Here is a 24070-nt window from a genome sequence, read left to right on the forward strand (position 1 = left end):
GGAGCTTCTGGTTTGGTATTTAAGTTCAATAGGATTGTCCTGTTTGATATAGGTTGTCTAATTCAGTGGTCACTGTATTTTGTAGCTTGCTGGTGTGAAAATATCATTAAATGTCTCCGCCTATTCTCCTCTTTTGTGTTGTTAGCTGAGGAACAAGTTCATGAAGAAGTTGCCGAGAGACGCAGAGGCCTCCAACGTGCTGGTGGGGGAGGTGGACTTCCTGGACACGCCATTTGTGGCGTTTGTTCGCCTGCAGCAAGCTGTGATGCTGGGAGCCCTAACAGAGGTTCCTGTTCCCACAAGGTGACATTCATTCCAGGAATTCATAAACAGGAGCTAAAGTTCAACGTAGGGGGATCCAGCAGTCCAGGGTTTCCATGGAGACAATTGTAGGCTAAAGTCAGACTGCCTTACACGTATAATCTTAGGCTTCTGGGAAGACACCTTATATATTTTCAACAAAGGCAAAAAATATGAAAAGAGTGCAGGGAATAATATGCAACAAAGTGTATTGTGTGATATAGTCAGGTGTTTATAATGTTTTTCCTTGTTCAGCCTAATTCTAATAAAATCCATAACAGCACTTACACTAAGTGTTTGATCATAATCTTAAATAAGGGATTATTTTCAGCCTCATAAATCAAAGCTGATGTGAAAAATTGGACAAGTTTGTAAAGATGTTTTTTTTAATATTGTGTCCCCCTACTGTTAAGTCTCTGGCTGTTGATGAGTGTCATAAAGCTGCGGGAGTTTTGTTTCCTGTAGTTGTTCCAGGAAACTTTCCAAGAACTTCTGATGAACTAGACGGTGTTGTTTATAACAACTTCCTTTAGGAATTTCTCTGGCATGGTGACGTAATTAATGCATCACCATTATGGCCATAGTAAAAGTAAACATACTTCAAGGTTTCATTGTTACAACATGTCTTTGTGCTAGGAGTATCTACGTCCTTAGCTTAGAAACCTGTGAATAACACAGGAGCTTTCTTATGAGAGGGACCACTTGTACAGCTTTAATAAGATAAGTATAGATGCTAAATGATAAACCTAAAGGTGGGTCTTAATATTTAATTGTTATCTGAATATCTCCCCATGATCTGCTATCTGTGGCTCTGTAAAATTGGAGCAAACAAAGTGGCTCACAGCTGGCAACACAACACACTTAAAGCCAGCACCAGGTAGTGTTTGTGTCTGCTGACTTCTGCTTCTTTCACTTCCTCTCCAAAAGAGGAACGATGCTACAACATGATAGCTATAAAATTGCTTCAACTACACTTGTGCAACAGAAACACAGGATTCCACAATATTTCTTGTTATTCGTTAGTTGTGAGTCACTTCCCCGACATTGCATAACCATGATATTGGGGAGCAGAGCTTCTGAAGGGATGAAGACATTTGTTTGGCTGTTAAGTTTAAATATGAAACAACTGTCTCCTAAATCACATACCCCAAATTTCACCCCTTTATGTTATTTTGTTTCATTGTAGATTCTTCGATTCTGTCATGTATCCTTTGATATTTATAGAAATGATTTTGCCCTGCTTGCAGATTTTTATTCATCCTGCTCGGACCAAAAGGCAAAGCCAAGTCGTACCATGAGATCGGCAGAGCGATTGCCACGCTGATGTCAGATGAGGTTAGTGTGCTATTACCATTCACCTTTTTTTTTGACACTTTAAACCTCATTTAGCTTGTTTCTTAACCCTCCTGTCGTGTTCGTTTCTCCCCTTACTTTGGTGTTCCCTGTCAAATTTGACCGGTCTGTTTTAACTGCTCTTACATGAACACAAAAACCATTAGTCATCACCAAATTTTATTTAATATCTTTTAGAGCTGTAAACAATGTATCAGACCACTAGGGTTAACATGAATAACTGCAGTGAATATACAAAGAATAGAGACTGAAATTGTACTCCAAAGTCCATCGATGTTGTCTTCCATGTCTGAGACATCCTCCTCTATCTCTGGTTCAACTTCAATCTCCTCTTCATCTGGTTAAAAAAATGTTGAGTCTGAAACGTGTTGTCCTCGTGGGGGAATGTGTGGGTGTGAATGCCTTATATCTGATGGATGAACATAATCTAGTGTTACCCATTAATTTCCTTTGGCGGTCATTTTTAACCGGGAGCACCACAGGTTTTACAAAGTTGACTAAACCACTCGAATATCAATGAAAGTAATGATCAGCAATTTTATGTGTTCAAATGCCTCATGTGAAGGATATCAGAAGACCTTGAGGCAAGCAAATGTAAAGCACAATATTTATGATTGATGAAAGTTGTAAATCAGGGCTAATATTCAGCACAGAGAGATGACAAAATAAGAGGAACACCCTGCAACATGATGCAGTCTAGCACTATCCCTATTCAAGGCATAGTGAATGGTCCTGTTGTATTTAATTTGATTAAGTAAGGTGTTCATGTAAAAGTGTCTTAAAAGTTTGTTTTTAGCCACCTACCTCCTGTTTGACTAGCACTGTGTTCCAATTTGGATACGTGCAGGTTTACCTCATAACTTTGTTAAATTGGTAATATCTCTTCAAAGAAAGTAATCATCATTATTCAATTTAAAAATAAGATACTAAATAGAAAATAGCCATTTTTAGTGCCATTATAGACAATAAGGGGATTGGGAACTTTGGATATTTTAGCAAGTTGGAAGTTAGAATTAACTCAAAGACATGTAGGCTATTAAGTTTTAAAGCCCCAACCCCTGTTGCAGTTTGTGTAGATCTCACTCTTTTCCTCACTTTATTAATTGTCATATCTGATATTACAGTCCGCTGCCTGGTGACACCACATGCTTTGACAGGTCTCTTTCACACCTGAATAGCTCGTCCCTCCCTCTCTCTGTCTGTGTGCAGGTCTTCCATGACATTGCGTATAAAGCCAAGGACAGACAAGACCTGCTCGCCGGTATCGATGAGTTCCTGGATGAAGTGATTGTGCTTCCGCCTGGAGAGTGGGACCCGGCCATCAGGATAGAGCCTCCAAAGTCACTCCCCTCCTCTGACAAAAGGTCTGCAAACAACTCAGACTTTCCAGTCTGTGACTACTGAGGCGTCAAACCAACTTGTTTGTTTTACATTGCACACATTTTTTGAGCAAGCTGCCATATCACTACCATACAGACATAGAGAGAGTACTAGTAGTAGACCAGTATAGTGCACATATAACACTTAATTTGTTTTATTCTAAATTGCATAAAACATAAACAATATTGCAACATGATGCAATCATTTCTAATCCGTTATAACAAATATTTAACTTATAACAGACAAGATATTTAATGTTCCAACTAATACGCTCTGAATATACAAGCATTTAGAATTTTCTCCCCACAAGTTTTATTTACATTTTACACAGCGTTCCAACTTGTTTGTAATCAGAGTTGTACCAGGTTTCCTAGATGTAATTTCACTTTCTGTGGACAGTGTTTTTATGGCTGTCAAATCAGTCTTAAAGCCTTTAACAGGATTGTAAAAGTGACAGTAGCCCAGAAGTGTACCCCATGAGAGATTACTGTGTTGTGATCTTATCATGACCCACAAGTGTTCACTGATTCTACAAGGCCCTCAGGATGTATATGAGTCTGCCGGTCATTTATTAAATCCAGTTCAACATGCACACAGAGGAAGGAATGCAGTTAAGACACGCATGCTATAGCTGACACAAGTACTGGAAACTCCATGTATGTATAACACGAGTTATAATATAAACAGTGTTATGTATACATACGTACACGAAGCAAAATAAATGAAACTGTGGTAACTGCAGCAGGATTCAACAAACATGTTTGATACGATCAGTACAAGAGTACATTTAAGAGCAATATTATGGTGAAAAGAAATGTAAACTGAGTAAATGAGAGTGAATCCTGTCTGTCATTAAACATTTAAGATCCCACCTGTTCTCAGTGCTGCGTGTGCAGTAACTACATAATGTCATATAAGAGTGGCACTTGCAAAATGCACTGAACTGTGTCCAGTGTTGAATTATGAAAGAGCAGCGGTGGTTTTATTTAAAGACAGTTATACTCAGCAAAGCAGGAACATTTTACTTATTCATGTGAGCGCTGATCAATCAGTTATTTAATTACATAACACACATCCACATTGTCTGATTGACAGCACAAAAATAGAAGCCATTGCAATGCTAGAAACCTGCATGCTGTGTCAACAATAGGATATATTTGAGGTGTTCAAATGTGTAAAATATTGTTGACCAGAGGCGAGGAACCGGTCAGACTGAAGAAAATTGTGTTTATTTTAGGAAAAACATGTATGCAGGAGGCGACTCTCAGATGAACGGAGACATGCCTCATGATGGGGGTCATGGAGGAGGGGGGCACGCTGTAGGGGACGAGCTGAAGAAGAGTGGAAGGTATGAAAGCATGAACAAAACCAAATATTATTATATTGATTTATTATTATTATTTTAATATCACTGTTTACTGTATGTGACATCCAACATTAAACTAGACTTGAAGCATTGCATAATCTATGTATATTGGAGTTATAATGGAACCTTATTCAAACATTGTATTTCTCTCAAGCACATCCTGTAATGCAAATACAGGTATCTGAAACACTCAATTCTCAAATGACTTTAAAAGTATTGTACAAACCAAAGTGCAGCATGATTCCAGGCTTGACTGCAGCCTTACAGATATCAAGAGAAAGATGTAAAACATGCCAAAACAATAATTACTGCTGTCTGATATCTGAACATATCTATAAATATTTGCCAACATCCTGCTGGTAACTTGATGTTACAGTGCTGTCACCTTTTGTAAACTTAAGGCAGTCTCTAATACTGTAAATACATACTCAAGATGTTGTTAGTGTCGTGTTTAGTATTCCAAATTGTGGAAAACAAAACATGTTGTGTTTCTGTTTCCAGGTTCTGTGGGGGTCTCCTACTTGACATAAAAAGAAAAGCGCCTTTCTTTGTCAGTGACTTCACCGATGCATTTCACATTCAGGCCTTGTCGGCCATTTTGTTTATTTACCTGGGAACTGTGACAAATGCCATCACCTTTGGGGGTCTGCTGGGGGACGCAACAGAAAACATGCAGGTCAGACTGAGATTGGATCCTTTTAGCAGTTTGTAAAAGTGTTTATGTTCAGAATTCTTCCCTAACTTCTCCCCTCCATGTGTGCAGGGTGTGTTGGAGAGTTTTCTGGGTACAGCGATCACAGGTGGGGTTTTCTGTCTGCTGGCTGGCCAGCCTCTCACCATCCTCAGCAGCACTGGTCCTGTTTTAGTGTTTGAACGGCTGCTCTTCAATTTCAGCAGGCACGTACTCCATTATATAATATATATAAATAATCACAGAATAATCCCTTTTTCAAAAAGCAACAAACATGCTTGAATTATATCTTTCCAAAGTATGAATAATATTTACATAAAAAAAGATTAACAGGCCCATTGTTGAGGCAAATGTTAAAATTGACATTTAAAATCTTTTTGCATCTTTAAACTTCACATATTTTGAGAAAACAACGATTTATAATTTCAAGATTTAATACTTAAGCACAATAAGCAGCTGAGATGTGACTGTCATCTTTGTAAGCATTCTTAAAACACTGACTTTTCTCCCCAAAATTGCAGCTTTATTCTCATAACTAAATATTACAGATTCATTCTCAAAATGTGTTGTTTATTCCTAACAGTGTTCCCAATTTTGTGTCATTTAAAACATCAAATAGATTTTAGGATGTTTTGAATATTTGTTATAGGTTTTTCTTTTTCCAAACAGAGATAATGACTTTGACTACCTGGAGTTCCGGCTGTGGATCGGCCTGTGGTCGGCGTTCTTCTGCCTGGTGCTTGTGGCCACTGACGCCAGCTTCCTGGTTCAGTACTTCACACGGTTCACTGAGGAGGGCTTCTCCTGTCTCATCAGCTTCATCTTCATCTATGATGCCTTTAAGAAAATGCTCAAACTAGCTCACCACTATCCCATCAACTCCGACTTTAGGATGGAGTACGTCACGCAGTATGACTGCCTCTGTATGGCCCCCACTGTCCTAGGTGAGAAGTTGTTTGAATTTGAGGTGGTGAGCAAAGTGTGTTTATTCATGGACGTCAATAAGGCACGTCACTATTGATTAACTTATTGGCTTTTGCTGGTTTTGACATTATTTTCATTAGATTGGCGAGAAAGAAACTATTCAAGTTTAATATTTTCAGATATTTCTATTTGTAGAAGTTGAAGGTATCGGTAAGGGTACCAATGAAACATCATCCTACTTCTCTAATTCAATACAACCTTTAGACATGGCATTTTTGCAGGCCCAGTTTAATTAGAGTAGAGAAGTAGCAAGACAACAGGAAATGAGGGAGAACTAGTTGGATTGTCATGAAACTTGGGCTAGGATTTGCTAACATGCAAAATGTGAGCATGTTGCCAGAACAGCTATAATTATGATGGGATAGCAATATGCTGTTAATATACTGAGTAAGCATTCCTGCTAGATGCATTAGCACATTAGCATTAAACTCAAAGCATGACAAAGCCTGAATGCAAATAAGCCCAAAAACAGTACAACTTAGGTTACTGAGCGTTCAGCCAAATGTGTCAACTTAGATTTGAGTTCAGATGTGATAAAATGCCTGAGAGGAAGTCTTGTTTTGTTGTCTTTGCAGAGAACAGTTCAGAAATAGTGGGGGATCCTTTAGAAGGTACTTCAGTCTGGTACTGGAACAACACTGATCTGGTGAGTGTTTCCTTCTTCTTATGGCTGTCCCGAATGAAAAATAGTTCTTACAGATGTTTTACGATGTGTTAGCTCCTCTATGATACTATATGCTGTCTCAGCCACAGCTCTGTTATACTGAGGCAGGCTGTATATACATTACAGATTTACTTTAAGCAGTGTTCAAACTGAAGGTCTTTGGTCCGTCAATCTTTAAAAGACCTTTTGGAGTAGTGCCACAAATCACATACCAGCCACGAGCGGAGAGATAAAGGGAGCAATGAGACAGACAGTTGTGTTTTGTTTGTCAGCTCAACAGTGTGACAGAGACAGAAGAGCCATCTGATGAGGACATTGTTTTTAGTTTGAGGTTACTGTGACACTCTTTACTCCAAAACACTCAAACCCTGATACAGATATATGTCAGCTCTTCTCAGCCTGTTAGGTAAAACATTTGTTACATAAGAATACTTTATCTGAAGGCTCTCTGTTGTATTTGTCTCATCTTTGTGGGACACTCATTTTCACAAATTAATTGTTTCTTTATAGTCATTCTTTATAGTCATGATTCTCATGTTTTCTGTGCAGCCCATGAACGCCACATGGTCGTCCCTCACAAAGACAGAGTGCGTAAAGTACAAAGGAGAGCTGGTGGGGAAGTCCTGCGAGTTTGTCCCAGACATCACCCTCATGTCCTTCATCTTGTTCTTTGGCACGTACACCTGCTCCATGTGTCTGAAGAAGTTCAAGACCAGCCCGTTCTTTCCCACCACTGTGAGTTATCTTCAGCCCAGCTAAACTTATTCAACCTGACACTTCATCTGTAAAAAAAAAAAATGTTTGAAGAAGCGCTTGTGATAACTTTCCCCCAGGTGAGGAAACTCATCAGTGACTTTGCCATCATCCTGGCCATCCTCATCTTCTGTGGAGTTGATATGCTCGTAGGAGTCGATACTCCTAAACTCATCGTGCCAACTGAATTTAAGGTGAGGCTCTCCCTGCTTCATGTGTTCTTATGCCGAATGCACAATTCACTTGTATTTTCTTTTGGTTTGTTTCATCATAAAACACAGTAAGTTTCTAATAAGCAAACTTTATATTACTACAGTGTAACCTGATTTCCAACTCTTGTGCCATTAATCAAAAGCAAGGGCTGTTTTAAAGGCACAAAGCCGCACACAACTGTAAAATGATATATAGTTTCTGAGCTGGACATAGCAGAAGACTATACTGTATATGAGAACATGTGACATCACTCGTTGGTTTGTGGACTACTGTTTTAAATCCTCAAGTTCATCATGAGGCTAAACTAGAGCACGCCTCTATCCTGATTAACAGGTCACTGACGTAGCCACTTGTAAATCACAGGTAGCCCTGCGCTGGAGCATACGCAGCTTTATCTTCTTGCTCTAAATTGGAACATAATTTACAAAATGACCATCATGCTGTGTTGAAGAAGACTGGAAACTAGAGAGTCAGACCATAAAGTAATCAGGAAAATCTTTCCTGAAGTAGTAAATCAAATACAGAGGAGGCTCATTTTCCCATCTGGTATCATGCAATCTGACGCATCGAGTCGCCCCCTGCTGGCTTTAAGAAATATAAAAGGTTAAGGCAGTTAAACTTTGCCTTCAATTTTAAAACCAAGAGGCTATGTCCACTACTTATATACATTCTGTGTAAAGACACAAGCAATTGCTTTGTTTTTATCAGCAAACATATTTCTGGAGCCCCTAAAATGATTTCTTTTCTTGTGAGTGCTTATATCACTCTGTTTAGTTCACTGACATGTTGAAGCTTCTGTCTACCTCCATCATAGCCAACAAGTCCTCACAGAGGCTGGTTCGTGCCCCCATTTGGAGGAAACCCCTGGTGGGTGTACATTGCCTCAGCTCTTCCTGCCCTGCTGGTCACCATACTGGTCTTCATGGACCAACAAATTACTGCTGTGATCGTCAACAGGAAGGAGCACAAGCTAAAGGTAAATAAGAAACTATATAATCTGAACCAGGAGGTAAAAGTTGTGAAATGCTACACATCACTAATGCTTAATAATGTATGTGAGGCAGGAGATGGTTGAGTTCTTGTTGTACAAATTACAGAACGCAGGATTAGTCTTACAACCACTGGCAGTTCTCAGAAAATCAACAGAATCTAGTGCAGGATTTTGCAACAGAACACTGACAAAGAGACAAACAAAATAAGTTTTACTTGAAGAGTGAGGCTTCATCTTTCCCTCCTGATTTATGTGAAGTCAGAATTTTCCTGCGTTTCCTCACAACAAACTGCAGCTTGTACAGGACACTGGCTACCTTCACACTGTAGTTAAATATTGTTGTCATTCTTCTCATGCGAGTGAGAGATGTTTCATGGCAGTGAGTGAACACAGTTCAGTTCAAAGAGCAACTACACGAGATGTTCAGAGAGCCACAGCTGAAGTTGAGCGATCATTTATTTGATTTCAGCAGTGCAACAAAGATAACCGACAAATCATTTCGAAGAACTTTGTAGCAGCCCAAAAGCTCCTCTGCTGCTCTGTTAATCAGGAAATAACATGATGAAACAATGTAAGAGCTGTTTTCTGTGTGTTCAACTTCCCTGTGTCTGCAGCCATGCTCTTCATAATGTTTATATCTAAGCATGCACATACTGACCTTTGACCCCATGTCTATTGTCTGTACCAGAAAGGGGCAGGTTACCATCTGGATCTGTTCTGGGTGGCCGTCCTGCTGATCATTTGCTCCTTCATGGGTCTGCCGTGGTACGTGGCCGCCACTGTCATTTCTATCGCTCACATCGACAGTCTGAAGATGGAAACGGAAACCTCGGCTCCCGGAGAGCAGCCAAAGTTCCTGGGTGTGAGGTGAGACTGGGACAATATGTTTGAGAGTGCATATATTCAATAGAAATGTCTTTAATGCTTTATATGCAAATTGATCCACATCAATATACACAATATACAGTAAAAGCTGACATTAGCATGATGGTCTTTCATTAAGTTCTACAGAATACACCTAAATCCTGCCAGGAAATATGTAGGAGCTAGGAGTGTATGAAGATCACTGATGGGAGACCCTCATTTACACTGACATCAAGTTAATAATAAGAGTAAATATAAGGAAAACAAGGCAATAAGTTTCAAAAATGTACAAAACCAAAACAAAATAAATGTAGTTATGTACTATGATGTAAAATTGGGGATGTAGGAGATTTCTGTAGACTGATTCCTAGTAAATAAAATGAACCCTGTTGTTTTAGCACCACCTGTAGGTGAGATGCCAACAAATTCACAGACTGGCTCAGCGATGTTCTGTGTACCACCTGTTCTCTAAAGTATGTTTGCAGTTATAATTTGGCAACTTATGCTACTAGAAAGCAGAAAACACCAATGTACCCCTTTGTGACTTTTTCAAAATATTATATGGACTGATTTTGATGAAGAATGACAAAGTTGTAGTGTAATTTGTTTGTGTGGTTTTAAGATGCATTAAGAACTAATTCACAAACATACACGCTGGACCACAAACCCTGCAGAGCTCTCTTGTTACAGGTAAATGACCTGAACTGTTCTAAGCTGATTTGGATTGTGAGTTAAGCCAAATTCGAAAAACATTTAAACAGTAGATTACAGTTGGATTGATAATCCGGATTTGTTGAATACTGTTATTTTTGTCTCAAATGTTCACAATGGCAGGTTAACTTCGCAGGGCATGTGAGGTGTTTACAACACCTCCATGCAATCAAAGTATTATTTTCATCTCTGGAGCAATACTTAAAAAAATATCAGATAATCTCGTCTTTCTATCCTCTTGAGCTTTTAAGCAAACATTCTCTCCGCTGCTATGAGCAGCTCCATGTCATAACTAGCAGTATCATAATATGTTTTTGTACATTATGTTCCATGTTTTGTCTTTTGTGTTAATTAGCAGACAGTAAAGACACTGGTCCTGTTTTTAGAGCTTTTTCTGCTTGTTTTGGGGTCTGTTTGGTGATGTCCTCCAGAGCCTCCTGATGTGTCAGCTGTAAGCTGAACTAACAAACTCTTGTCTTGCATGTGACTGGAACATCTGCACTGACTGTGAACTTCTAAAAATGTTGTATACAAATGCCTGGCTTGTCTTTGCTTTGACTTGATACACTTGATATCCAAATAATCAACATCATTATTCAGACTTTCTTGGGGTTTACTTATTGTAGGTAATACATGCTTAAAATGTCAGTTGCGATAATTGTTTTTTCCTCTCCCTGTTATTATTTTTTTGCAGGGAGCAGAGGGTCACTGGTGTGGCTGTGTTCATCCTGACAGGACTGTCTGTATTTATGTCTCCCATTTTAAAGGTAATTAAGCAGAGATTTTCCTGTGATTTGTATCTGTTTGTTTTTTAGTCTCTAGTTTAATCTTTACAAAATTACTTGTATGTTGCCAGACTCTGTGATATACCAACCTACAGATTTTCTCTGACACTGACTTAAGTGCTTTATAATACAGAGTGAAAGCTGTCATGTTAATATAAATAGAGTTAAATCAAAAACAATCCTCAAATTGAAATGAAAATGCAATTGCTGAAATAACTATTTATAACGATTAAATGTTGTTGCACTGCATTGAGGAGGAAAAATGTTTTATTGTGAAAAAAACATAAAAGAAAAAATGAGTCGAGATTTCCTCTTACTGTCACTAATGGTTTATGCTTTGGATTCTCTTATAGTAATGGTCTTACGATGAGATAAATAAGCTGTTATTGTTGTGTCAATCAACAAACCTGTAAACTTTATTATCCAGTGCTGCTATCCTGCAGTCCATTTGTGCGGACGTCATAGGTTGGTCATGCAGGAAACCTGAGTACAGATTAACTTCTATAGTGGCAGGGATTATCTGAGACTGTCACAGCCTCACTGACCTTCATCTGTAGCTACTTAAATTTCATTCACAGATTTGAAGATTTTATCAAGAAAAGTTTTGAGTGATTGTATTCGTCCTTGATGGGTAACTGCCTTGACAGAACGTTGATATTATCAAAACAGTTATTGAGGAACCTTTTATCTGACGTACTCTGACTTTATTGTTGTCCAACAATAAAAGCCTTTTCGGATTTTCCAGGTTTTGTTATGAGGTTAAATTAAAATGACAACAGAGCATCATATGAGCTATGAATAAATAAGTTTGAAGCAGCTTTTACTTAAGCACAGCTGGAATGGCTGCTTTTTGTATTTTCAGAAAGAACTTGATATAATAAGTGAATGCTAAATGTTACATAATACAGACATGTTTAAAATGTTACTTTACATTAATGTGGACTTGTTTATTTTTCTCTGTGTGTTACCCAGTTTATCCCCATGCCCGTGCTGTATGGAGTCTTCCTCTATATGGGAGTCGCCTCTCTCAATGGAGTGCAGGTAAATGTTCTTATTCTTAGAGACTGACCTCCAACATTGAAGTGCATCCTGTAATTATATGTCTTTGTGTGTGTAGTTTATGGATCGTCTCAAGCTGCTCCTGATGCCAGCAAAGCACCAGCCGGACTTGATTTACCTGCGACATGTCCCGCTCAGGAAGGTCCACCTCTTCACCTTCATCCAGATCCTTTGCTTGGCTCTGCTCTGGATCCTCAAGTCCACTGTTGCTGCTATTATTTTCCCTGTCATGGTAAGAGACATTTTGTTCTGGCTGTAAATTGCTGATGTTATGTGCTTCTGTTTATCTTTTGAGAATGTAGATTTGATGCTGCTGAAAAGTTAACAGCATTCAGTCACTATTTACATCGTTGTATTTGTTTGAACAGTTTAGTCCTTAAAATTAAAATAATATAAACTAAATCAACTTAAAGTATAATAATTTCATAATGATATGACAATAGAACAGATCATTCATGTGTGCATGTATAACATTCAATCCAACTTCAATAGATAAGCAGTTTTCTGTCAGTCAACCAAAACAAGAACTTCTCTAAGGAAGAGAGGAAAAAGTGCACAGATAAAACTGCAGTCAGGTTGACATGTTCAGACTTAATTATGGCAACAACAAACCACTGTGACATATAAATGAGGCTTATCATTCGTACTCAGAGTATTGTTTAAATGAGTGATAAACCAGTGACGACTGTGGCGCTGTTTTACATAACTGCGGTTCAGGGTCACTTATCCAGCACTTAAAGGGGCCGTATCTTTTAAATGGATGTTCTCATATTTTGCATGTGTTTCACATGTTTGGGTGTTTCTTGTTCACAGTGGAAAAGTGAAAACTGCATAATTCTGTGTTTTTCCAGAATTACATTTTTAAAAATGTAGAACCTTCACCGTCATTCACCTCAGGCTGCTTTCTTGCACGAGCTTGGAGTCAAGTCGTTGTCAAGATTTCAACTTGCCATTCTGGCTCTTACATATAAGGCCGAATAACCGATCCTAGGGCAGCCATGGTTTCTACAACTTGGGAGTGACAGTGCAGTGCGGCTGTGTGGCCGCAAAACAGCTTGTTCGTTTCAGGAGGAAGGAGAGGCTCTGATAAATAATTAAATTAAAATATGTTTACAATTTTGAAAATGATACAAACTTTGTGATTCAAAGACACATTAAAATAACAGTTATTTTACTTGTAACTGTACTTAATTATGCTTAATTTTAAGTATATTATTATTCATTGAAGTACTTTATTCTTTACCAGAATCTTGCTATCATAAAACAATAATTACACAAACTCTACCTCACATTGCTCTATGAATTTAAAAGGTTACCAGTGTATAAAGATTATGGATCGAATAGGTCAAGATGTGTTTCATTTGTTTTAAGCTGCCTTTCGATAAATCAACCAAAAGGTTTGATTGTTTTCTAAGTATCAAGTTTATTAAGTGGATATGTTATTTGCCATACAAGTTTTTTCCTTTTTTGTCACTTTTGCAATATTGAAGATTTAAAATAAAGTATTTATAGTTGTGTATCAAAGTCTTGTTTCCTATATGATATTTTATTACAACATGAGCCCATATTTTTAATGTTTACAGTATTTAATGTGAGGGGCTTCACATAGCAGACTGAATTTTAATTACACCTGTCAAAAATTCTCTCACACACCACTCTTACTACTCTTGCTCTTCTGCTTTTAGATCCTGGCTCTGGTAGCTGTCAGAAAAGCGATGGACTACATGTTCTCACAGCACGACCTCAGCTTCCTGGACGACGTCATCCCAGAGAAGGACAAGAAGAAGAAAGAGGACGAGAAGAAGAAGAAGAAAAAACGAGGGAGCATAGACAGCGACGCTGAAGATGTAAGTATCTTTACCTCTTTCTTTGCAAAAACAAATGCCTTTTTTTTAATTTAGTTTCTTATCATTTATTTTACATCACAGCCCAGCCCCAAGTCAGTCAACCTCACCACTGACCACCAGCACTGCTACCACCTCCCTGTTTGCTTTCTTGTTGCAGCATGTACCTTAGTTTTAATTTCCGATGTCATCTCTTTTAATGCATCCTTCATTTTCATTGATTATTTTGAATTGTGTTTGGGTGACTGAAAGTCAGAAAGAGGCTCAGTCACATGAGACACAAGAATGTTTCTGTATGAGTGTTTATATCCTTCCTCTCCAGCACTTTCGGTTCAGATGTCTTTAGAATCCAGTCAGGTTGTAGTAACTAGTTCTCGCCTGCTGATCGAGTGGATCCAGGCTGTGTTCTCATTAGTGTTGGTGCTTTCCCTGCATTTTAAGATCAGGTCTATTTATCCTCAAGTTTTTTCAGATCAGATCTAGTTTTTGAAAATCATTTCTGATCATTGCATTTTTTTTTTTGGGTGGATTTGGTAGGTTTGGACACATTTTCGGAAACATTCTTAGAATTAGCCACTTGTTAGCAACATTCACATCGTAAACCATGTGCTCACATGTTCAAAACGTTAAAGGTATAATAAGTAGGATTTTCCTTGCATATTGTCAACAACACATTCAAACTGGGCCCCTCCTCCTGGTCTCTTCGTCACCAGAAGCTCACTCTCACTCACGTGCGAGAACAGGCCCACCCCGCCGAGCCAACACCAACAGCATCACGTTTACCATTGCACTAGCATGCTAACCGTCGGTTACCTTCAAGATAGCACGCTAACCACCGGTTAGCTTGTCCTAACCGGTTTTAGGCAGCTACCTGTCCAACAGAAAGAAGGCCAACTCTGCATCGCTCTTTCGCCATGTTCGCCGGTCTGAATGGGGCCCAGTTGCTAATTTGAACCACTCCCACACTCACCTGTACGCTGTGATTGGCTCGGGGAACCACAACAGCACCCCTCCTGAAAACGTCCCGAGCAAAGCAAAACAACAAAATAGATGCAGAGGGAAGGGTCTCACAAGGGTCTGCACACACACTCAACAACACACACGTATAGAGGCCAATCATTTTTTATTTTTTTTCTAGGAAAATCCTACTTATTATACCTTTAACCATACTTAAACACTGTTAACGCCATCTTTGAAGCCTTTACTTTACCATGGGTTAAAAACTGCCAAAACAGTATCCATGTTAGAAACGGTCTCTACGTAGACCAAGTAAAATAAGCCTTTCACAATCTGAAATCAATAGTTTGTATTTTTCAGTGGATTCTTGAAGGACAGAGTAAAGGTAATCCCAGGTTTAGTAATATGAATGCAGGTGTGTGTGCGCTGATGCTAACTCCACCCCTGGAGGTCACGTCTCAGGATGTGTTTCCTATCTTTCAACAGTCTGACTATCCTTACAATGAGAATGTTCCCAGCATTAAAATCCCAATGGACATGATGGAGCAGGAGCCCTTCTTAGGTGATAAGGCCTCTGACAGTGAGTAGACCCCTGAAGCACCGGAGGAACAATGCTTCTTCTTCTTGATCTTGCCTGACTCCTGCTCGACTCCTGCTCTGCTCCCTCATCCAGTGTCTGATGACTTCTTCTGTTACTAACAGTCGAAGTTGTTTTCTGTTTTTCTTTCACTCGTTGCATGAAGTTAACTTTTCTTTTTCTTCTTTGCCTTTCTGTTTCTTGTGTTACAAAATCTGCATGAAATTAACTCACTTTTTCTCCTTTTGTCTTGGATTATGGTGTGCTCCTGTTAGTTTACATGTTGCGTCTTTTTGCCTCTGAATTGTCGCTTGCTTGACCTTCTAAAATGTACATTTCCAGACTTACCAACTAAACATTTATAGTTGAGATTGTGGATTTAGTTTACTTTTTTTTTTTTAATTTTGACTGAAAGAGCCTGTATCATTAACATAATTAGTACACCTATATCTGATCTTTACCTAAATATGTTTTTATGTAGATTAGGTTACGGTCATATTATACAAATACTCTAAACTTTGTAGCTGTTGGACTCTATAAATTGTTTAATGATAAAATAAAGTGTTCCCGCCAAAACCTGGTTTCCTTTCATCCCTTGCATGGGATGCTGCGCCTTTTGTTGCATAAAAGACAAACATAAATCAATAACTGCACTGGTTATAATGCCTTTTTTTATTTGGTTTAGAAACTACTTCTTTGTTTTTACCTTTTGTGCTAAATTTAAGAGGTTAAGTGACATAAAATCGATGATTTAATAGATGCTGCACATGAGGTATGAAGGTTGTCAATCCATCCAAACACTTGTAGCAGCTCATCTTACTAACTTTCTTCTTCTCTCTGGTTGAAAGTCTTTGTCCTTGAAATCAGATGCTACTCTGATTGCATTTTAAATGATTATCTAACATATTAGCTTAGACACAGGCAAGCTAATGGCTGTTTGTATTTTTCTTCCAAAGGAGAGAAGTCCCAATCATTCCTTGAACGACACACATCGTGCTGAGCAGCTCCGCTACTACCAGGCTAACTGCTTGTCCAGGTGAGATTTTATTTATTTTTATTGAGGACCGTGGAGGGGAAAACGTGTGCAGTCAGAGCCAGAGACTCTTGAATGCAACTTGACTGTAAATAGGGAACAAAACTAAATATAGCTAGCGCTGGTTTCCTTTTTGAATTTATCCATGACTGTTGCATCAAAGGTCGCAAAAGGTCAGAAGGCGAGCTAACAAGCTAAAATTTGATGCTAGTCTGAACTTTAAAGGTCATCTGGGCTAATTAACTTATCTACTGTAAGGTTAAACTGCATTTCTCATTTGCTATCAGAGGCACCATTTATCAGCTCAGATGACTCCTCTTAGGTCTTGTGTCATTTGTGGACATTAAATAAAAAATAAAATAATATGTTTGGCCACTTGGGAGAAACAGAATTAAACACGACATTTACGTATTGTTTAAGTCATTATAAGCTTTTATTGGAGACGTTTTTTCTGGCCTCCTGATGAATGATCCAATAATCACTCTTTTATTCTCTAGTTTTGGTCTCTACCAAATCCTGACAAAAATACGTGGCTCTTTAGCTGCTAAATGCTCCACTATAGTCTCAAACTAATCGCTCATTGTTTTGTTTTGAGCAGGTGATGAACAGTAATTTTTTGGAGCTTTTGTCCCTAAACGGTATCATGAGAACAGCGAGAGCGAACAGAAACAGCTGATTGCTTACTGTAGGGCCATCACGAACCTTTCATATTATATCACTGATATCATATAAATATGTATTAAAGCTACTTTATGTTACTTAGTCACAAAAACTGTTGTGCTTTTGCTTTGTTCAATATTTGTCCATGACAGCTCTGCCTAAATTTGACAATCTGTTACGCTTGTGTATTTGGGCTTATCTATATGAAATAGTGGAAGCTGAGAGGAAAGCAGGGGGGTTGACATGCAAGGCTGCAACAAAGGTCCCTGTTACGGGTTGGGGTCGAGACAACTATCTTAGAACACAGGCCACTAAAAGACCCCTACATTTCTATTTTATGATGAATGTAATCTTGTTTACAAACCTTCAGATGAGAAGCGCGTAGCATCAATCAGTTTTTATTTATATAGCGCCAAATCTTAACCAAAGTTATCTTACAGGGCCACTTCACAGATTGTCAACCTCAGTCCTATCGTGCTATTACGGGGAGCTAACGCCATTATGGTATAAAAAAAATTCTGTTTCCCTCTGTGCCTTTGGAGGACAATATCTGCTTCTCCAATGAGCCCTGGAAAACCTCTGCCAGACTAAGTATAATGCATCATCTGACGGAGGCCAGGGAGCTCGCTAAACTACACTTCCTCAATCTAGGACGCCCGCCTCCGATGTCATGTCTCGTTCAAAATCGTCAGGTTTGAAATGCAGACTGCAGACCTGAAGATTTTATAGACGATCCAACGGTATATTCTCGTCGTATAATATAGTCGTAGAGTTCTGTACCGCTCTGAGCCGTTGCCTGCAGCAAAACGGTCGTATTCTCACTGGGCCGTTCCTTTCAGAGGGAGGGGTGCAATGCACGCTGGGTGTTGTAGGAATGTAGAATGGGCGAAACCACAAGCTTTTTGTACAACTTTCTCCACAGCAATGGCGCCAATTTCAAATATTATTGCTTCTATTGATTACAGAGAACACCAGCTTTGACTGACGGTGGCTTTTTCCAGAAATATCTAGAAAAACAGCAGGTCTAGACCGTACTCTTTGTTATTTAGAGACAGGGACCCATCATGAATCCACCATGAGCAGGACTTAGCAACATTTGGCAACAGTGGCAGTAAAAACTTCCTTTTGCAGCCTTGAGCAGAACCAGGCTCATGTTGAACAGCCATCTGGATGTTGAATTACCAAATGAAGTGCTGACTAGATCAAGGCGAGCTGGTGTTGCGTAATAAATACGCACAGTGCTTCAATGATTTGAGCTTTAGAGGAAACAATCAGTCTTTAAGAGGAAGAACAGGCCGTGTTTATTTGGGCAGATATTTAGAGCAATGATTATGATGCCCAGGAAGAGATTAGGTTTAACAAATCATGCCCACGCCCCACAGCATCGACGGGTGGTATGCATAGGGTCACAATTCCTTACTGCCTCAGCCAGCCTGATCTACGACTCTCATGACAGCGCCAACGGAAGAGGATTAGTGTTTGGGTCAAAGTGTGAAGAGTAGCTGTGATCTGGGCACATCTGTGATGCCAAATAACAAACTAAAGGATTTCCTTTTCCTAATTGGTTTCCAACTGTTCAGATCAGACAGCAGGGTTGGCATTTGGTCAAATTACTGGTGACAAACTGAAAACATTTCAGCTGTCAATGTGAAAATGCATCCTCTACTGTTCAAAAGAAAATGAACGCTTACTTTAACTCAATTATTTCTTCAAACAACAACCGACTTTATCTCCTCCCATGACTGGAAATGAAACGACAGGAAAAACTTCTCATGATATCAGACTGAAGCCATTTGATCTCGTGTTGCTTTAAGGACCTCGGGCATTTCAGTTGTCTGGTCACGTGTCCATTAGTCACTAACATCTGACAGCGCATGAATCGCAGTGATGCTCCGGCAGTGATGACATTACAAACTAATCCTGTCTCCACTAAGACTGAAGCCAAATTGCTTTGAACTGAGATGACCTCACGAGCCATCGAACAAAACGGTGCCTCGATAGTCCAAAACAGAAATGTTGTAGAGAACAGAGTAATGTTTTTAACTCTTTCATACGGCAAGCCACAAAATTAGTATTTTGATATCAAAACAACTCAATCTATGAGACTAAATCTTCTAAAGAAATGTCTCTGAGGGATCAGCTCAGCTTTAAGACTGTAAACACCTCATTATTCTTCATTACTTTATTTACCAACAGCCAATTCAAAAAGGCTTTTCTCTTAAAAACCTCCTTATTACTGCCTTGTTGTATGATTTAAATGATGCGCAGTATTATGGTGCTATGTTTAACATTCATGTATGAAATTGTCCTCATTGTAGTTCAGCATTTTCAGCACTCAGCGTCCTCAGCGCAAAAACGCCCTCTGTGTCAGCTGTTCTGTGTCACTGGCTCTCAGTTGAAAATGGTTAAACTTTTGGAACACCGCTGCGCGCAATGTCGCTTCTCCCTCACCGACCAATCAAAATCAAGAAGGGGCGGGACATACGATATCAACTTTGTCAACAACAATGGCGGAGGAGAAGATAATCCTTTCAGTTTTTTGAGGGTACAATTTCCAGGTGTAGAGCTGCTGCTAACGCCAGGACACGATTCCTTTCCATTTCACCATTCCATGTTTTCTTTGTCCTTGAATAAAAGCAAATAATAAGCATGCAGAGCGATTTAAAACAGGTCACTACCAAGGGAAGTGGAAGTGCCAGACAACGTCTGTAACCTAACAAGAGTAAGCGCCGGTGAGAAGCGCTCTGAAGTTGAGGTCGTGGGCACTGCTAGAGTCAAAAACGGCGTTAGTGGACACAGGCCCTGAAGGCATGAATAAGTGCTTTATATTGACTAATAAAGAGCCAACATGCTGTTTCTTAGCACCTAGTTATTGATGATTATGTGTATCTTTATATTAATCTAATCCAAACAAAAAATATAAACATTCTGTGGTTTTTCGGGGAGTAATGCAACAATTTCCTGTAGGACGATTAGAGGTTTCCTTTTGCTTTGGATTTGCAAACGTCCCGGTCCCGGTCAAAAAAATAGTCTGGCGCTTAAATACTGTAAAGCCGGGAGCTTTTAGAGTTAAAACGAGCAAGATAGTATGAGATACGAACATTACCTAGAGGTGAATTACACCTTCTGTTTCTGAACTCCATTTATAATCTTTATGCTATGCTAAGCTAACCAGCTGCTGGCTCCAGCTACGTTTTCATTACATTTGCAACATCTGCACAAAGGCATTAAGTATTGTCTCATGAATAAGTGTATTTCCTGAAATGTTGATGTATTTCTTTAGTTTAAGATTCTCTAACAATGCCTCTCTTTGCGTTTCAGCCCTGAGATGAGTCCGCTGAAGTCTGTGCCTCAGATTAGAATAGACATGGACCCTGACGACGATAACTCCTTCTACTGGAAGAGCCGAGGATCAGAAACGTCTCTGTAGAGCACCGAACCACCTGCAAGACAACTCTCTCTCTTTTTTTACTTTCCTTTATTGACCATTTTCTTCTTCACTCTAAAATACTTTCCATGATTTCAAAACTTTGCTCTGAAAAGGTTGAACAGGAAAAAAGGGAAGAAAACGTATAACACAACATTTTAGAAAAAAAATTTTTTTTGATAATGAAGCTATTTTAAATCCATTTTCTTCCTCACAACATCCTCTTGGTATTTTTTCTCACACACCAGATAAATGTAACTCCTTTCTACTCTTCTATGCAACTCCTCTCACGCATCACTCATCTACAGATCACGCATGAAATCCCCTCCTGCTTTTTTATATAAATATATATAAATATCACCTGTCTGAATTTTTATATACATGGAATTACTCTAATAACATTTTCCTGTAGCAGGAAAATTATGTTTTTTTATAGCTCTACCTCTTTGTTTTAGATTAAAGGCTCATTATGAACAAATGCAACATGTTGATTTTTGACGCAGCATGGGGTTTTGATATTTTCTGTCATCTAGTAGAGTTCAAATGATTCAAGAGATTCACTGTATTATAGCTCGTGAAGGAAACGTGTGCAAATAGATACTTTGAGTTAATTAACAGTTAATTAACAAGGCATATTTGTATGTGCAGATGAGGTAAATATTTTGATCACTTTTTGAAGCAGTTTTGATTGCTTCACCTTCTCTTTCTAATTTTCTGAACTTTTCTTTCATGCGTTCACTTCAAAACTTTTGTTACTTGTTTAAATTAAATCAAATGTTTCTTTATCTTTTTTTAATGATTACTTTGTGTATGTGTATGTTGATCATTTGTTCTCATGTCCTTCATTTGTTGTTTCCTTGTGGGTAGAAAATAGTAAAGATATAAATAATCATCTGATATTTCTCAGCCAAACTTTAACTCTAACTAGGAATGCATATCATATGATTGCTTGTGCTGCACAAACTACTTTACCTAAGTGGCTTATAAGAGATCGACCCAGACTGAAACTCTTATGGTAACGAAATAATAAAGGGAATCAAACCCACGTGAACGCCATGCAGTGGGACACCTTCCGTACACAGCAGGGTCGTTTCTCTTTGTCTCAACTGCTGCTGGAATAACCCTGTTTTATCACATTATGACAGGCCTGACAGAATTAAAATCTATCTTAATATAACGCTCACATACCGTACTGTTGGTACACTGAGTTATATGTCACTGTTAGCACTCTTCCTGTCCTTACAGGCCAAGACACAGTCCTTTTGTAGAGAACTAAACTGGAAGAGGGACAAAGTTTGCTTTCATTTTTCTGCGCGAAATAATACAAGTTTAATTACACCTAGAGAAAACAGAGGCTCAAGTGTCGCATACTGTTAAATACAAGTACTGTACAATTGTCATATAATTGTATTTTACTTGAGTATCTTTATTTTATGCTGCTTTATATTTCTGTTGTTCCAATACAATTCAGAGGGAAGTCTTGTATTTTTTCTCCAATACATGTACTCTGCTTTTTACATATTAAAGGAGGCAGTACTAAACTACCTGCAAATAGTATATCAAGTGTTTAAATTGTGCTCCTTGTCAAACTACAACATTAAAATGCTGTTACATATATTTGGTGATAAAACTGATGAGTGAATATTCAATAGTCACATAACAGCCATTCTGCATTATAAGTACTGTTACTTTTGACACTGTTTGTGCTGCTTCTAACACTTCTAAGGACGTTTGCCACTGGTCATGACCCATTTTTCCTCATGCCTCATTCTTCCTCTTTAAAGCCCTTATGGCTCGTTAAATTACAACAAAGAATCGGTAACATGCTGTCAGTGTTTCGTGGAAAAGAAAACAGTTTGCTTCAGTTTCACGAAACACCATGTCAGAGGATATTTGAGCAAACAGATACATACCCTTTAACGAGTAAAATCCCTGCGTCAAACTTGTACTGTAGTAAAAGTTTAAAAGTTTAGACACATGACCTATTTTAGAATGACGTGTATGAATTATTACTTGATGATAAAAAGCCATCATTGGGTAAATGTGGGGTGTAAATATTTTGCATACTTTTGCCAAGCTTAATCTATAAGAGTATAATAATAGAGTTTGTATTTATAATCAAAACCTGCAAAGTAACTAACAACTTACATGGAGTTCAAAGTGCAACATTCCCGTCTAAAATATAGTTAACAACAGTAAAGTACAACAAGTAAATGTAAAGAAATGTCCTGAGAAAAGAAATCAAAGAGGGAGTTTCCTGTGAAAGAGATCCTCGTTTCAGAGGATACCAACTTGATTTACTGCTGAAACATTTAAAATACATTTTTAGGCAAAATTACCGTTAAGTTGCTTCTTGTACAGTTTCAGTGACCAATGACTCAGTGTACATACTGCAGGAGAGTGTTATGTTTAGAAGGACTTCAGGCTGCTACAAAATGAGACAAAAAATATTGTACAAACTTAATATTCACTTCCTGTTTGTCAAGACAAGTCTAAAGGCACACTTTCTCACTTTCTCACTTGTCTTTTTTAAGTGTAAATGTGTCACAGATTTAATATAAAGCTGGAGGTCCTGTCTGTTCATCACCACTGTAGAAATAAAACAAACTGTTTGATAATGAGCCGCCTTCCTCCTCTGAAAAACGTGTACATACATGATAAAATATATATGAAGGCACGTCGGCTCGAACCAAAATGCAACAAGATATTTTGTACCATCACGCTGTTTGTTTTTGTTTCAGATTATCACCTGAAGCGTAGGTGTGATTTAAACTCCACATCAGTGTTTGTAGCCGTCAGCAGCAGAGAGCGAGACAGGTGTGACTGAGACATTATACATGTGAAGTGTCGTACTGTGTCAGCATGTCGGACAAAAATCTACATTAAATGAAAAACGTGTTAATTTTAGCGTTCAGAATACTGATTTTATTATGTTTGTTTTTGATTAACTTTCTGTGACTTTTTAGAACAGGTGAGATGGTTTATTTTAGAATTTATATTTTTCAAATGAAATGTATATTGAAAATAAACAGAATGATCAAACAGATGATGTGTGCCCTGCTTTTTAATCCCAGTGGATAATCATGTTGTAAGAGCTGAGAAAAGATGAACAGCTTTGTATTTTAATTAGTCAGTATTATTATCTTATGCTGTTGGATATGGATAGATTTTTATTATCACAATGTCAGTAATATAAACTGCTTGATTATTTGTCGCACTATAATAAATTGTCATATAGAGCAATTATTTTGAAAATCAATGTATCTGTAGTGTCTTATTTTGATCAAAAACACCAAACATGTCATTCTGACCTCTTAAATGGCCTTTTTCACAGCGGACACTTTTACATCTCACAGGAGGAAAAGCACAGGTGTTTATAGTGGCGTTAATGATGTATTCTATTTAGCTGCTTCAATTTCACGGCCCTGGTTGTGTCTGAGGCTGACTGCCTGTCGTGG

The 24070-nt window shown here is 38.4% G+C and overlaps 1 protein-coding gene across 3 annotated transcripts in view; it reads left to right on the forward strand.

Moving 5' to 3' along the window:
- slc4a4a (solute carrier family 4 member 4a) overlaps nucleotides 1-23658 on the forward strand; it is a 58665-nt gene extending 35007 nt beyond the window's left edge. For 2 of the 3 annotated variants that reach the window (XM_069682841.1, XM_069682842.1), the window contains exons 9-27: nucleotides 146-303; nucleotides 1548-1635; nucleotides 2863-3017; nucleotides 4271-4381; nucleotides 4901-5075; nucleotides 5163-5296; nucleotides 5760-6034; nucleotides 6650-6720; nucleotides 7288-7473; nucleotides 7572-7685; nucleotides 8519-8680; nucleotides 9384-9562; nucleotides 10965-11037; nucleotides 12028-12096; nucleotides 12173-12346; nucleotides 13800-13961; nucleotides 15402-15495; nucleotides 16449-16528; nucleotides 20507-20593. In XM_069682841.1, coding sequence (XP_069538942.1) covers nucleotides 146-303; nucleotides 1548-1635; nucleotides 2863-3017; nucleotides 4271-4381; nucleotides 4901-5075; nucleotides 5163-5296; nucleotides 5760-6034; nucleotides 6650-6720; nucleotides 7288-7473; nucleotides 7572-7685; nucleotides 8519-8680; nucleotides 9384-9562; nucleotides 10965-11037; nucleotides 12028-12096; nucleotides 12173-12346; nucleotides 13800-13961; nucleotides 15402-15495; nucleotides 16449-16492 — 2424 coding nt within the window. In that variant the 3' untranslated portion in view covers nucleotides 16493-16528; nucleotides 20507-20593. Of the gene's footprint in view, nucleotides 1-145; nucleotides 304-1547; nucleotides 1636-2862; nucleotides 3018-4270; nucleotides 4382-4900; nucleotides 5076-5162; nucleotides 5297-5759; nucleotides 6035-6649; nucleotides 6721-7287; nucleotides 7474-7571; nucleotides 7686-8518; nucleotides 8681-9383; nucleotides 9563-10964; nucleotides 11038-12027; nucleotides 12097-12172; nucleotides 12347-13799; nucleotides 13962-15401; nucleotides 15496-16448; nucleotides 16529-20506 lie in introns of all 3 variants that reach the window. The other variant, XM_069682843.1, reaches the window with a different exon arrangement.
- The last annotated feature ends 412 nt before the right edge of the window (nucleotides 23659-24070 follow it).

Source organism: Semicossyphus pulcher, unplaced genomic scaffold, assembly GCF_022749685.1.
Source record: "Semicossyphus pulcher isolate SPU_LCO1_2020_fin unplaced genomic scaffold, fSemPul1.0.p SCAF_6, whole genome shotgun sequence".
NCBI lineage: Eukaryota > Metazoa > Chordata > Actinopteri > Labriformes > Labridae > Semicossyphus > Semicossyphus pulcher.